At 36.2% G+C, this 14,752-nt stretch overlaps 1 protein-coding gene across 2 annotated transcripts in view; it reads left to right on the forward strand.

The window, feature by feature from the left end:
* Mtpbeta (mitochondrial trifunctional protein beta subunit) overlaps positions 1-14,752 on the forward strand; it is a 241,179-nt gene that overhangs the window by 151,321 nt on the left and 75,106 nt on the right. For both annotated transcript variants that reach the window (XM_090391842.1, XM_090391841.1), the window contains exon 10: positions 4,482-4,561. In XM_090391842.1, the coding sequence (XP_090247968.1) occupies positions 4,482-4,561 (80 nt within the window). The remainder of the gene's footprint in view (positions 1-4,481; positions 4,562-14,752) is intronic.

A 14,752-nucleotide genomic window follows, 5' to 3' on the forward strand; every position in this document is an offset into this window, starting at 1 on the left:
CAAACTTTAACATATACTTTCCGATATTTTGTATTGCATGCAATCAGCCTCAGCCCTTAGGAACATGCCAAACCTCAACAAATTTGGATGCATGAGACTGCCCCAAATTTGGGAAACATTTATCAGAAGAACTTCAGCCCAAAGGCCAAGAACAACCAATATAGCCCACCAGGGGGGCACCATCAGGACTTTAGGAAAACGTTAGCTTCCTAACTTCGGTTCTCATTTGCTGTTATGTAGTACTTGTGTGCACTTGTCTTTGTATTAAGTTCCCAAGAAGATGGCAACGTGACGTTTGCCGAAATATCGGAAAGTATATGTTAAAGTTTGTTTAATTTATATTTCTAATGTATGCTGTCAATTCCTTAATTATTAGTTATCATGTTTAACCAGCGTATAAGCCTCTCTACAAGGATTAAAACAGGTATGTATTAATTATTTAGTAAAAAGTGTTAAAAACAGTGTAGCGATTTAAATTTTTTTGTTTGTTTGTTTTTATAAGGCTCTTGTCAAGATGCCATTAGTAGATAAAATCACCTTACTTAACATAATAAAAAGCTTGCCATCTAACACCACTCATTGTCAGCTGGCAGAGGTAACTGGTATTCCAAAATCTACAAATTGCACCTTTATTAGGCCAGCAGGACAATTGCGAGAAGAATTGGCATTGCACGATGGACAACAAGCAAAATCCCAAAAACAGAAATGAGAAGGCAAGGATTCAGACATTGAGGAGGCTCTCAATCGATGGTTCTCTATTGTAAGTGGATGACACGTGTTAATGGTCAATTGTTAAAAACCAAATCAGAGTTAGCTAGAAAGCTGGGCCAAGTGAGCTTTAAATCTACAGATGGTTGGTTATTGCGATGGTAAACCAGATATGAAATAAAATTTAAGAATGCACACGGTGAGAAGGACAGTGCTGAATACTGCATGCACTGAACAGTGGAAATCAACTAAACCACTCAAATTGCTGCAGAAATTTAGTTCTTGTGAAATCTATGATGCTGATGAAACAGGTCTGCTTTACCGTGCCACACCAGATGGTTCCGTGAGCTATAAACTTGCAGCACTGTCAAGTTCAAAAAAAAAAGCATTGGATCGCATTACTGTGTTGCTGCTGTAACATGTCAGAAAGTGACAACAGAAGCTGTAGGTTATTGAAAAAAGCACTAAGCCTCAGTGCTTTTAAAGGGTTAACAATGGATAGTTTACCAGTTCTGTATTATGCCAACAAGAATGCATGGATGACTTCTGTTATTTTTCAGGAATGACTAATGAGATGGGATGCAGAATTGCAATGAAATTCAAGAAAAATTCTTCTGCTTCTGGACAACTGTGTGGCACACTGTCAATTAGATTGTTTGAAAAACATTCGACTTGAATGTCTTACTGCTAATACAATGTCCCTGGTACAACCAGTGGACATGGAAATCATAAAAAATTTGAGACATTGTATTGTGGAAGGTTGGCACACTACATCCTTGAAACAGTTGAAGAAAATCTACTGACGTCATCTTCAGCAGCCAAAGAAATCAGCGCAAAGGTTACCATTTTACAGGCAGTACAATTTGTTGCAGGTAGTTGGCAAGAAATAAGCAGGAAAACAATTCAAAATTGTTTTGCTCATTGTGGTTTTAAGAATTCAGACCAGGAAATACCAGATATAACTGATAATGAAAATGAAATCATTTTGGAACTGCAATTCATCAGAAAGTACAAAGAGTTTTTATGCATTGACAGTAGCCTTCAATGTTACAATGAAAATGAAGATTGTGAGAATGTAATTGTTGAACAAATTGCAACAAAACACCTGAAGACCCTGGAAGACAAGGAAAGTAATGAAGATGACACACTTCAACATGAGCAAGTGGCTAACCAGGAAGCCAAGAAATTTATTGCTGAATTACGACGCTACATTATGCAAGAAGGCAAATGAAGACAGGCCTTAATCTGAATTAGAGACTTGTGCTGATTTTGTTTAGTTGCAGTCTAGAAAGAGAACACGTCTGGGTATACTCGATAAACTTCTCCAAAATAAACAGTTTAGGGATACTGACACATCTACGGTTAGTTTTTTTAAATAAAAACATGATTAACAAATGTATACGTGTCTATTTTTAAACATTTAAAATTTTTTGTGATATTTTAGCTTTTTCCATAAAATTTCCATTTTTTTAATTTTTTTATTTATTTTTATTGTGTATATGTATATACTTGCAGATTTGAGGGTTTATTAATCATCGGACCTCAAACCGTTCACAGGATAAGGTAGTTGACCCTACACCCCGGTGTATCCTATGGCCTGTAGTGTTGAGTTCTCAAGGCCGGTTTGCCTGCTTGTGTGATAAAAACCCCTAGGATAAACTGGGGAAAAAATCCTACTGTCCATGCCCAAGACTGGCTGACTTGGCTATGGCTGAGGAAGATCCTTCAGCTCCTCACGTCACCGACGGGAATCGAACCTAGGACACTCCTTCCCCAGGCATGTGGTTGCAAAGCGCACAGCCACTAGGCTAACCGTGCGGATTAATAAACCCTCGACACCGCAAGGTAAAAGAGGGTAAAAGGAAGATGAGATGTATATACTTAATATTATGTCAAAAGGACAAATATCTTTTATGAACAGATAGGATTCTTTGTGGCAGAGTTTGGGACTAGTTTGTGTTCCATGTGAAATTGGTTGCAGTGTAGGTAAAAAAAAAAAATCTATAGCTAAATCTTTCATTATCTTTATACATTTTATCCTTCTTTACACAGTTGTTAAAATTGATAGTGAATTTGTCTCATTTCATATTCCTTTTTTCTTGTAAGGCTCAATGTTCTGTCACAGCCAAGTAATCTGGCTTCTTTGAAACGATACTGCTTATGACAGAGCACTTAATCCTATCTGTATGTCTGTAAATTGCTTATTTTGCAGGATGAAAAAAAAAATCTTGTCACCTCTGTTTTGAGACTTTCTAATTTACCTTCAGTTGAAATCCTTGATAAGTTTTTTGCATTTTGGATGGGATTTGATCCCAAGTTTTTCCACCAGTAATTAGTAAATACGAGGGACATCCAGAAAATAAGTTCCATTTTGAAATAATTTCACTGCATTGCTGTGATTGCAATGGTGCGCATGAGTGCTGAGTTTTTTGATTCCTTGGCAAGCCTTTGGTGCCATTTTCAGACATTCTCACAGTATGTATGCTTCTTGGTATGTGTTTATAATGTCTGAGAAAATCGAATTGCCTGCCGCATTTGAAATTAGGTCAGTTATCCGTTTCTTGAATGCAAGGAATGTTAAAGCAGCTGAAATTCATCAGCAAATTATTGAGGTACAATAATTAAGCCAGCTGTCCACACACGGCTGGGAACAATTCCATCATCCCCCATATAGTCCTGACCTCTCGCCAAGTGACTTTCACCTGCTCAAACATCTGAAATCTTTCCTTGGTGGCTGGCAGTTTCAAGATGATGACGAGGTGAAAGAAATAGTCAATGCGTGGTTTGTGTCACAGACGGCAACCTTCTACGACAAAGATATACAACTCTTGGTGCCCTGTTATGATAAGTACCTGAACATTAGCGGAAATTATGTAGAAAAGTAGTGAAAGATGTCTACTTTAATTTCCAATAAATTTTTTTTTGTAAGTATATTTTTGTTTCTCTGACAGCCCATCAGAACTTACTTTCTGGACGTCCCTTGTACATTAAATCCATATTCACAGCCACTTACCATGTCAATTTATAATTTTGCATATATCTGAGGCAAATAAAAGATTTGATTCAACTAGACTGCCCAAGTTTTCTGACTTTGGGCAGTCTGGTTGAATTTAAACATCAGCTTCAAAAACATAAAAATATATTCAGTACAATTAATACAGTAAGTTTTGCTTAGCAGGCTGTGCCTTGGGTGGGGGGGGAGAAAGACATTCTATTAAGAAGATTACAAATCATAAATTTTAGAATTGGCATTGGTGTTAAGACAGTTCTCCTAACCTCAAAACTTTAACTGCATTAATCTACTCAGTTTTGGGAGATCTTAATTATAAGACCTTTGTTAGTAAGCCAGGATTGCCTACTAGGACATTTGATTTCCTCACAATTTAAGTTTATTCCCTCAGGCACATGTTTTACAGCTTACTTTATGTAGTAACTGAATGAAAAAAAACTTTGTCTTTTTTTACGCTGAATGCTGTTTACAATGACAGTGAAATATATGAAGTATTAATTACAGTTTTGAATATAGTATTCTTTAAGTGCCATGTTCAGTAAATAGATGGGCTTAACCTTATGCTCTTTGTATTGAAATATTTTTATCTTTGTTGTGTTTTTGTCTTTTTTTACCATTAAGCCCAGGATGAATGGATGTAAACATGCATTAATAAATTTCTTTCATTTAATTATTAAAATGAGTCTTTAGTTTTAACAACTAGTGTGATCATGTGAATCATCTTTATTCATTCACATTTTTTATTTCCACTATTTTGTGACAGACTGATGGGGCAACAGCTTGTTTACTAATGAGTGAAGAAAAAGCACTATCATTGGGTTTAAAGCCCAAAGCATATCTTCGGTATGTATATCTGTCTCAACTTCATCTGCTGCATCTACTTTATCTGGAATTTTCATGTAGTCTAATAGTCTAATATAATAGCTTATTTATGAGTGAAGAATTAATTCAGTAGTAATTGCTTAGATAATTATACTTCCTACACACATCACTGATCTGTTATAAATTTGCAATTTCTTGTATGTATGTATGTATGTATGTATGTATGTATGTATATATATGTATGTATATATATATATATATATATATATATATATATATATACAGGGTGTTCGGGATAAATTTGACATATTTATAATTAATTATATTTTTCCGTAAGTTACATGTATTAACACACACTTCTCTTCATTTAAAAGTTTGGACCCTTCTTCATTCATATACAAGATGTCAGAAAGGATGGATAGCTGGAACCCACCTGAATCATGGAAGAGAATAACTTGTATCATGATGATTCGTGCCCGCCATCAAAATAAGGATATTACGACTGCTGCCCAATGCTCCCTGAATACAGTAAAAACAATCAGGCATGAACTAGAGACTTGCAATGGTGACTACGAGGATGTAGCAAGAAGAAAGATCCCTAGCAGACGATCTGATTGCGTTCGTACAGCAGAATTCCTCGCAAATCTGCAGGAACAGGTGTTGAAGAACCCTGGCATTGGAATTCGGGCTTTGTTCGTGGAGTTGCTAACTGTAGTCAAGCCCTGGATAACAAGGGTAGCCAATGGTAGGCCGTATGTATGGCAGCAGGATTCGGCCCCTTGCCACACCTCTGGGAAAAGTCAAAAATGGTTGTCTGAAAATTTCTACGACTTCACCAGTCCAAATGTTTGGCCTCCAAACTCCCCAGACCTTAACCCCATGGATTATTTTGTATGGGGCGCAGTTGAAAAAGACACCAATCGCACTTCCAGTAATACAAAAGCCCAGTTAATGGATAAAATTAAAACAGTTTTTGCGGCCCTTCCCAGGGAGACTGTAGCATCAGCTTGTTCGAGGTTCCGAAGCAGAATTGAAGCTGTGATCGATGCTAATGGTGGTTATTTTGAGTAAATCTTGTTGATAGTATTGTAATTAACTCTGCCTGTAATGTTTTTTTGTCAATTCATTAAATTTAATAGATACAAAGAAGATTTTCTTTTTCCTTACGAAACTGTCAAATTTATCCCGAACACCCTGTATATATATGAATTATATATATAAAAAAATTGCTTGGGAAGTTTTTTTCATTATTTCTTTAACTTATAAGTTTTTTTTTTTTATCTGAACTTCATTACTATGTTTTTTAGAGGTTAAAAATAACCTCTAACAATCACAATAAATATATATAAAAAAAAAAAAGATTTACTTAAAATAACATTACATCATCAATGTAGTTAAAAGAAGTATTTTGAACAAGATGGTTAACAGACAGAAGTAAGGGTCATGCACTTAAAACAGAGACATCATATAGTTGAATAATCAAACAGTTAAAAGGAAGCATGAATGAATTAGATTTACTATGGATGATAAGTTCCCAAATTTTAAGAATGGATAGGTCATCATTCTGATTTAAATTAGGACTATAGTATGGCTTCAGAACTCTCTTTGAACAAAAGTTTATGTTTAACATACTTCTGAAAGTACGTTTTCCAAAGGACTATGCTAGGCTTCGACACCATGTTGTGCAAAGTGCCAGAGGAAGCATAGGTAATCAGGATGTCTAAAGAAGGCAAATTGCTAGCATCCTCCTTTTCCATACTATTTTGCTTTTTTATTTTATTTTTCATTTTTTTCATGTTTTTGTATAATGGAAGAGACAGATGTCTAGGTATAATAATAAAAATTCAGAGTCCAGTTTATCTAGATTAAATCACGTTAATCTGGATATAGTTGAATACAAAACAAGACATTGCTGATGTATTATGCACTACTACTTGAGGCTCTTTAGTGTGACTTCTTAAGAAGTGATCTTTCTTTCTCAATAACATTACGAGTAATCTAAGCTTTTAGCCTCTACTTCCAGCTGAGAAGATTATTGTTTTGTGTTTCTATGACAATTTGTTTCCAGCAGCAGTAAAAGTAATAATCGATTTAAGAAAAAAAAAAAAAAAAAAAGCAAGGGCTTATGTGGAAGGCGACTCTAGCTCACTTTCCCAGAAAAGAGTGCTCGAAGAGGAGAAGGAGCATAACGGATCAGCCGAGGGACACCGAGGACAAGTGCCGTGTGGAAAAGGACAGCGGAAAAGAGGGCGCAAGGAAGAGAGAATAAAAGGGGATTCGCACCATTTCTCGGGGCTTTTTTTTCTCGTCTTCTTTGAACCTGCTTGTTCCTGATCGATTCAAGGTGGTACGATGATGTTGGATGGTGAGCCCTTTGTCAAATGGTGCTAAATGTGAGATGTCGGCATCTATAGGTTTGAACTTTCACTAAGTGTCCCATCGGAAGGAAGCAGCGGAGCATTTCCTTGCAACTGGCAGAATAGACGAGAATGATCAGCAGCAGATCCAGATAGACTTAGACATGATGTCGGGTGCAAAGCAAAGCCTAATCAGACGACTACCGTGACCCTCCACGTGGACATGATCTGATGGAAGTACTGAACCGAGTTTAACAAAGGCGAACGATCTAATAGACCATTTCTAGGCAGGTATTCCAGCCTAGAAATGGTAAAGTACAGAACTTTGTTATCTACTTCTCAATTATGTTAGAGGAAAGAAAATCGTTATGTATTGGTCTAATGTGGACAGTTTGTTAGAGAACTTGAAGTGATCATCTTAATCTTATATAGGCAAGTTTCCATTAGACAAGTTGTCTGGAATCGTGTATAGTTGAATGTGACAAATTTTAATGTGTGAGACTAACATTGTAGACAGAATTGATTAGAAGTTCATAGTATTTATATTATGTATATTTATGTTTAACTTAAGGAAAAGTGTTATTACTCATATGCCATAGGGTTTACTTGTTTCTCTTAGTTTGCTTTAGTATGATATTGAATTAATTGAGTGTGTGATATTTTATATTTGTAAATGTTTTAAGGTCTCAATAAACATGTTTTGTTTCTTATACCTGAGCCTTCACTGAATATGAATAAACTCAAACTTGTAAACAAGATGATAAACTCGAACCTAAGCGGGAGGGAATAGAGAGAATATTATGTTAGATTAGAGGTCACAACTGCAAGCTGAATTTTACATAGCCATAGTTGAGTGTTTGTTTAATGAGTATGAGCATAAAGTTCTGGGAAGGTCTCTCTGAATCAGAGTCCCTTCTATCCTAGGATATTGGCTGGTGCAGCACAGCTACACCAGCTGTGCTGCACCAGTCACAGGTCGATTTTAATAAATTCGTCAATATCTGAAAAGGAGGCTACCCCAGACAGAAATTTCAAAGGATTCGTTCTTAATTAAGGAATAATCTTTAGTAGTTAGAATAAAAACGTAACAAATTTTTAAAAATCGACCTGTGACACAGATTAGCTTTCCCTATGAGAGTGAGTGCAAGTGAAGTGAGTTGAGAGCCCAAGTTTGTTGAAATTGGAGAGGCTAGGTCTTATTGAAAGGAAAATTTTATAAAGGTGATAACAACTAAGATATATAGGAAAAAACGACATAACAGTTGGTTTTTGTCACCAGGGTATTTGAATAGACACAAGGTTATGAGATATGGACACATGCAAGCATAACAGCAGTAGGGCAAACCAGACTTAGTTCAAGATACTATGATTCTAGTCCTGACTGGCATTCTCTGTTGTAGTGGTATGGTTTGGTGTAGAGATTCTGATAGTTCTGTTGATGGTGTCAGGATGATAATTACCCAGACTTTTAGTAAAGTGAGGCAGCCATATTTTTCAGGTTATGAGAATGTTATACTGCTATGGCAGATTCCAAAAATAGTCTCTTGAGTTCTAGGAACCAGATGGAACTAGAATATCATTGTTATTAAAGCAGGTAAAAGTAATGCAGTAGGGATCCTTGAACGTTCTGAATATGATCAGAAAGTGCTGATTCTACTCAAAGACCAATCCATGTATCATTTAACTATGATGATACTGTTACGTGTATGTGCACATGCGTGTGCGCACACACACACACACACACATACACAGAAACTTCTAAATCCTAGCCACTTGAAACTATTCAAAAATTTTAAACCATATAATCCCTAGCCCATCTCTCAGATATATGAATTGCCTTAAATACACAAATAAAACAAATTATGAACCTTTGAGAACAGCATTAGTTCCTCTATTTGTAAACTGGCCAAATACTTACTCCAGCTCTCTCATTATTAGTTATGCTGTCTGCAGTGTTAAAAACTGCAATTCAAATATAACTAGTGAAACATGTTTTTTGGAAATACTCATATTATGGTCAGGTTTGATATAGCCTCTCTCTTTTTGCTCATCTTCCTCTTAATAGAAACATCACAACTTATTCAATCTTTCTTCTTGATATTTTGGCTTATTTACCACTACCATACATTTTGGTTATTTTACTTGACATGAAAAAAATATACTAACATATTTGAAGGCACAGTTATTGAATAAGGGAACCTTTTCATGTAGCACTGAAAAAAATTCTCTAGACTCCTCTCCACTCATACCTTCAACATATCTTGAATATATTAGAAATATTTTTTAGCACAACTTAACAGCCAACACTCTAGGATGCGTTTTACGATGAAAAAGAAAATAATTGTTATTCTGGACAGAAAAGGGTAACGATTCAATGGATCATTATCCTTTTCTGTCTACAGTATGAGATTTTCATCCAGTCACCTTTTAAACCATAACTTCAGACAGTATGGTGGTGGTAAACTTTTTTGGCAGTTAGACCTAGAACCATGTTTGGACTGTATTAGCCTCTCTCTGAAATCATTTTCAGCGACAGTTTTTTTTAACCAATGCCCCCCCCCCCCCTTCTTCCTCTACACAAAGAAAATTCTGCTTTGTTCTTTGAAATCTAAACTTTCCCAGAAACCAAATCACAAAAATATATTTTACCAATCTTACTTCTGGTGAACTTCAGAAAAAATGTTCCTTGTTCTCAAAAGATATAGTATTCAAAAATGCCCTTCAAGACTTCCCAAAAATTACCTACCCTTATCTGTTTTCCAAAAAATCAATGATATTACTTAGATGCAGCATCTTCAAAGCACTTGTCAGAAACATCTAAGCACCACTTAGATATTTGTGGGAGGAGGATTGTGAGTTTATCCATTATCATCTCTGGATTGTTTCATGCATTTTTGGTCACCTGCTGTCCTCCAAACCTGAACTATTTATCACTGAACCACAACTGGCTTCCTCTACAACTTCTCACCTCAACGTTTCTAATATCTTCCATGATTCCTTTTACTATGACAGAACCTGTGCTTTTGTCAGATCTGATATTCCTAAGCTTATCAGACCTGGAATCCCCTTTATAGGATCTGCATTGGATCAAGATCTTCCTCACTTTATTGCCTTCATCTTCTATTCTCCAAACTCCAATGACTTTACTGACCTCTTTGATCATCCCTGTCTGAAAGTCAGTCACATACAATCAAACTACCCCAAGAGTGAAATAATCTTCCTTGGCGATTGGAATGTCCACAATTCCATAAGCTGAACCATTTGCTATCAGCAGTGATTTAACACAGATTGTCCACAAAATCTACCAGAATAGATAATCCTCTTCATTCTCTCAACACCTTGGACTCTTCCTCCAAATACAATGCTGATGTTAAATCTTCTCATGGTAAGTCTGACTATAATCTTGTCCATGTCACCTTTATTATGGATCAGCCATCTCCCAGTCATTCATAGCCTCATATCCTGTGGCACTACAACAGTGCCAACTGGAATCACCTTCAGGAACTTTTACACATCATTTCCATGGTTTGATTATTTCTTTTGATCCTAGGATGTGCTTTGATCTAATAACAGAAATTATTCTCACTGGGATGAGTACTTTTATTCCCCATCCAACTAAAAATTCTAGACCTTTATGCAAATACTGGTTCTCCAACAACTGTACCAAAGAAGTCCAAACCAAATATTCAACATATGCCCAATAGCTCCAGTCAAAAACTCAAGCCTCTGACTCAACTTATTATGGCTCATAAAAAAAATGAAAACATCATCAAATCCAAAACAGTCTGTTATTTCCTTATTTCCTGTCCTAATAATAGTTGTGCCTTCTGATCACTTGCCACGGCTGTGGGACACAACTTCTGTCCTTCCATGTTTCTGCTTCTCACCATCCTGGTGGTACAATGGCAACATTTCCCAAAGAAAAGGCAGACCTCTTGACATCAGTATTTTTTTCTCAAAAAAACTCACATAGATGACTGGGGCAGAACACCTCCTACCATTCCACAAACTATCCACAGTATGCCTCCTCTGAAATTTCTGAAATATCAGAAAAATTCTCAGCACCTTGATAGAATGTTCTAAGTTTCCTGGATGGTATCCCTCCTGTTGTACTAAACACTTGTGCTCCAGAAATCAAACCTGTCTTGCATTGTCTCTTTAAGCTCTCATACTCATCTGGCATCTGAACCCCACAGCCTGGAAGCAAGCTTTGGTCCATTCCATTCCCAAAATGGGAGATAAAAGTCTGTCATCAGACCATCATCCTATTGCTCTAACCTAAGTACTCTCAAAAATAATAGAAAAGGTTTTCAATAGCCAACTGATTCACTACTTAACAGACCTACAAGTTACTTAATTGAGTGGGGAACCCACTCAATATGGGTTCCCCAATTCACATTCCGCAGCATACCTCTTTATGTCTCATCCGTAGGTATTTTCATGGGCACTGCTCCTCTAAACTGGCAATGCCATGAAAAAAGTTTGGAGAAACGCAAGTGGTAACTTGATATTTCCAATGATTTGATCGAGTCTGTTATCATTATCTTCTTACCAATTTACCATCCTATGGTATTTTCCCTCCCTTGCAAGGTTCCTGTCTGGTTTTTCACTGCAGGTTATGGTAGACAATTTTGACAATATTCCTCTTGCCAACCAGGACCAATTTTCTCTTCTCATGTGAATACATCAAGATCATAGCTACTTCAGTCCCCGCAAAACTTGGTATTCTTTTCCTTTCCAAAAAATACTTCTCTCCTGCTCAACTTCTGACACTATAAAACTCAGATTTGCCAAACTATTCCCACATATGGAGTGGTACACCTAAACTTCCCTCAGAAGAGTCTTCCCTAAAACTTCCTTGATTGTATACAGAAGTGAGTAATTCACTTAATTGATGACACCTCCCTCACTGTTTCTCTCTAGTCATTTTCCTATAGATGTTCTGTTGCTGCAAAAACAGAATTATGTTTCTTCTGTAGGTATTTTCATGGGCACTGCTCCTCTGAATTGGTCACTACACTGCCGGTCAGTAGCCATTTACAGTTCAACTCCAAACTTATCAAATCAACTTCTCATTCTGTTTCTTCATTTCCTGCACACCTTTGCTCTTTAGAACAGTCTTCCCGAATAATTGCAACCTTCACGTTTTCAAGAAACACATCAACAAATTCCTCTTTTCCATCTAACTACTTATCTACACATGACACTGCCGTGCAGTTTCTGAAGTCTGAAATATGAATGAAATATGTATTAAAAGATTCAAGAGTACCTATTGCCTTAAGGGGATATTGCAATGCATGTATACTTGTACTGCATGAAACAAGAATACAGTAGAAGAGTTTTTAGCATTTTTTCTTGAAAGTGGCCAAAAATTATAGGAATTAGTGATACTATACTTGGTTGGCAGAAGATGTTGCTGCATGTATGTGATGTTTCGAATGTTCAGAAGCATTTCAAGCTATTTGGTGTGAAATAAAATCCAGTATGGCAAAATATATATAGTTAATTTCTGCTGGGAATGGGGAAGGGGAAGATATGGATGACATGCATTGGCAAATTAGGTCAATGAGCACAAGGCCCATTACAGGAGACTTCAAGTATGGGGAACAGACTGGAAAAAGGGAAAGGGAACAAGAGGTTTGAGGGTATTGGATCTAGTGATAGCTTCAGAATTTATCCATAATCAAAGTAATCACTTTGTTTCTGATTTGGGACAAAGTGATCGTACATTCTTGATCTGAGAAGTGGCTAAGAATGCAGAATTTTCAATTATAAATGATTATGTGCAACTATACTGCTGATGATTACAACAAATACAGGTGACAGTTTATATTAGTGCCACGGCAAAAGCATTTGCAATGGAGGGATATTTGTACTGCATGGAAAATAATCATCAGGTATATAGGGAAGCAGTATTCGATTGTATACCCCGAGTCACAGGATAAACCAGAATGGTGTAAAATGGATAAATGGCATCGTTAAACAGGATCTTAAAATAAAAAATTAAAAAAAAATGTTTGCAGCGGTTTTGTATAAGAAGAAAGGTGATAAGTCCCGTGTACAAATCACAAGCTGTGAATGGTAGCCAGCATGGTGAGTGTGGCAAAATCAGATTATGGAATAATTTGCTGAGCAGACAAGAGGAAATTCCCAAGTGTTCTTTCACTACATGACAAGTAAAAGGAAGAATAATTATGGAAGGATAATGTTAATGAATGTGATGCCATGAATATAACAGTAACAGTAGATAATGTCAAAATGCTGAGCAAATATAAGTATGCATCGTCCAGATGGAGATATTAAAGTGGTTAATGTAACATAGATCAATATGAAATGTAAGGTGGATAAACTAGAGATGGTCAGGGTATTAAAGCAGTCACAGTGAATACAGGCACATGATTAGATGAGATATCATGCCCTTTTTTTTTTTAAGGAAAGTGTTTTACAAATGTGCTCCAAAGGAATGAAAAGAGAACGAGATAGTCATATGATATAAAGGATCTTCAGAGACAGAAGTCGCAAATTATAATTCAGATAGCATTTGAGGAGTGGTGGTTAAGGGCAGAATTCAGTAGGTAGATAAGAATATAATACTTTATGGAAGATGTGTGTTTTTATGAAGATGACATCTTTTCTTAGTAATTTCCTCACTTTTTACAATCAAGTGATTGCTGAGTTTGATAAGTAAAATTATTACAATCTTGCTGGAAGTTGCAAAGGTATTTGACAGGATACCACATGGAACCTTATTATGAAGTTACAGCATGTTGGGGATGGACTTGAAACTGTTGTATGAATAAGAGGATGGCTGATCAGCAGGCATCAAAAGAGTAATAATATAGTGGAGTTGATTCCTAGAGAAAACAGGTGACCACTGATGATATCGTGAATTATTTGAGGCTGGATGCTAAATCGAGAGTATAAATGTTAATGAAGGTTATGCAGAAATCCTATAGGATGTTCTAAATGACTGCCAATTCAGTATATTAAAGTGTAAAATTTTGTACTTCAGAATTGGGGGGGGGGGGAAATTATAGGCTGTGTACATAAGTGAAACTGGACTGCAAGAATCTGATAGGATCAGAGGTTTTGAGGTAATAGCAAACAGATTTGAAATTCAGAGAACATATTGCAAAAGTGTGCAAAATAACTTAAAAGTTTACTTGGAGCTATAAACCCAGGAGAGTGACTGCAAAAATGTTATGTAATCACTATTTACTTGTTATTTTAGTTTTTGATAGTATTATATATAGTTAAATTTCATAAATAGGAATAAGTTTTGTTATATGATCAAACATTTTTTTTTAAATGTATTGGTTGTGTTTATTAATTGTGCTGGAAAAAGGGACTATGACTGGTGAATAATATTGCAACGAAGTTCTTCAATGTCATGTTCGATATTGTTCCATGGTATCGTAGATGAAGAATTCATTTTTATGGATGACAATGCCACACCACACATCGTACACGAGCAGTGGAGATACTTCTGGAGACCGAGGATATTAATCAAATCGAGAGGCTAGCATGCTCCCCAGATCTTAACCTCATAGAACATGTTTAGGATGCAATAGGGAGATGCATGCTTGAAATTCCCTTCCAGAAAACAAACAAGGCCTTATTCTTGCTCTGAAGGAGGCATGAGCCACTTTGCTTCAAGAACTCCTGAATGACTTGGTGCTAAGCATGGTACAACATTGTGAGATCTACATCGCAGTTCAGGGTGGACACGTTCCATACTGAAATGCCTCTCAGCATAGTTTTTTTGTAAGCACTATATGTTAATTCCTTAACAACGTCCTTAGGAAATTTGTAACTTTTGTCAAAAATGTAAGACAATTTAATTTGTATGAAATTT

This window comes from Typopeltis vanoorti, chromosome 4, assembly GCF_054136105.1.
Source record: "Typopeltis vanoorti isolate ZY-2024b chromosome 4, IOZ_Tvanoo_1.0, whole genome shotgun sequence".
Lineage (NCBI taxonomy): Eukaryota > Metazoa > Arthropoda > Arachnida > Uropygi > Thelyphonidae > Typopeltis > Typopeltis vanoorti.